We start from the raw sequence: 1,728 nt of genomic DNA, 5'->3' as shown, positions 1-1,728 counted from the left end.
TCTTCTAGACATAGCTGGGAAGCTACATATGTGAACTCACAGTGGTGACAGCATGCACAAGATCAGTGCAAACTCAATCCAGCCCAAATTTCTGCAAGGGGAGGGAGGATGGCTATAAAGTCCTACCCCAGCCAAGGAGCTATTGGCAACTAATAATTTTACAGGAAAAGGAAAGCCAGGTGTCTTTAAGACTATTGCCGTTGATAAAACAACCACACCCCAACGAAGGGCCACAAAGCCAAAAATATATAAACAGCACAAATTGAACTTGATTGGTGTTTGAAAAAAAAAAAAAAGAGAGAGAGAGAAACAGAACACAAAATTGAGTAGTTAGGACAAAGGGTGGATGTGTGAGGAGTTGGGAGAGGGGTTGGATAAGATCAACACACACTGTGCAAAATTCCCAAAGAACTAGAAAAAATGTTTTAATGTATCAGACAAAAAGGAAAAAAGAAAGAAGAGACAAACAATCTACTTGTTGATCACACTAGGGAATTCATGTTTTTTAATAAGCTTCCTAAGGGCCCCCTTAACTTCACTGTTTTTCAGACTATAGATGATGGGGTTCAACAAGGGGGTCACAACACAGAAGAACACAGACACCAATATGTCCATGTCCAGGGAATGGCCTTCCCTAGGTCTGTCATAGTTGAAATTGGCTGTTCCAAAGAAAACTACCACCACAGTGAGGTGTGAGGCACAGGTGGAGAAGGCCTTTCTCCTGCCCTGAGCAGAGGGAATCCTCAGGATGGCAGAGATGATGAGTATATAGGAGCCTGCAGTGAACAGGCAGGGGCTCAGGCCAATGGTGGCACTAGCCACGTGGAGGACAGATTCATTGACAGAGGTGTCTGAGCAGGAGAGCTTCAGGAGCAATGGGATGTCACAGAGAAAGTGGCTGATCTGGTTGGGGCCACACAGAGTAAGTGTGGTTGTCAGTGCTGTGTGAGTCACAGAATTTACCAAGCCACAGAGCCAGGATCCAGTCACCAAGCAGATACAGACCCTTGTGCTCATGAAAATTGGATACCGAAGAGGATGGCAAATGGCCACATAGCGGTCATAAGCCATGGCGGCCAAAAGAACACCTTCTGTGCCAGCACATGTCACAAAGAAGAAGATCTGAGAGAGGCAGCCCTCATAGGAGATGGTCTTCTTCTCCCTAAAGAAGTTCACTAGCATGACTGGAATGGTGGTAGATGTGTAGCAGATGTCCAGGAAGCTCAAATTGCTGAGGAAATAGTACATTGGAGTGTGGAGAGCAGGGCTGACCCTGGTGGCCACCATCATGAGTGTGTTCCCCAGGAGAGTTGTCAGGTAAATGGCCAGGAAGACCAGGAAGAAGACACCCTGTAGGTTGGGGTGGTTGGAAAATCCCAGGAAGATGAATTCTGTGACACGCGTGAGATTGGTCATTTCAAATGGAGTCATTGCTACAAACAGAGAACAAAGGACTGAGAGTAAATATGTACAGAAGACACTGTCAAACATGGTTCTGAATTACCAGGTCATGTCCAGTAAAGAGTCATAAGGGTATCTGTATATTGGTCACCTGCTGGGCTAGCCTTCATATGATCAGTATATTAGGCCAAGCCAACTTTGGACCCCAGGATTTTCCACAAACCTGCATGTCTGATAACGAGTGAGAATAAATGGAAACACAGTCACAGTCAACACTAAGTTCTCAATGCTTGCATTGCTATCAGCTTGTTGTTTCCCCATCTCAAT

At 45.4% G+C, this 1,728-nt stretch overlaps 1 protein-coding gene across 1 annotated transcript; it reads right to left on the bottom strand.

The window, feature by feature from the left end:
- Positions 1-471: 471 nt before the first annotated feature.
- LOC110291884 (olfactory receptor 5J3-like) lies at positions 472-1,431 on the bottom strand. Its single transcript, XM_021159107.1, has one exon. The coding sequence runs from the start codon at positions 1,429-1,431 to the stop codon at positions 472-474; it is 960 nt and encodes a 319-aa protein (XP_021014766.1).
- Positions 1,432-1,728: the final 297 nt, after the last annotated feature.

Source organism: Mus caroli, unplaced genomic scaffold, assembly GCF_978045245.1.
Source record: "Mus caroli unplaced genomic scaffold, Mus_caroli_1 scaffold_3, whole genome shotgun sequence".
Taxonomy (NCBI): Eukaryota; Metazoa; Chordata; class Mammalia; order Rodentia; family Muridae; genus Mus; species Mus caroli.
Note: the sequence above shows the minus strand (reverse complement) of the source record. Positions and strands in the feature narration are given on the sequence as shown.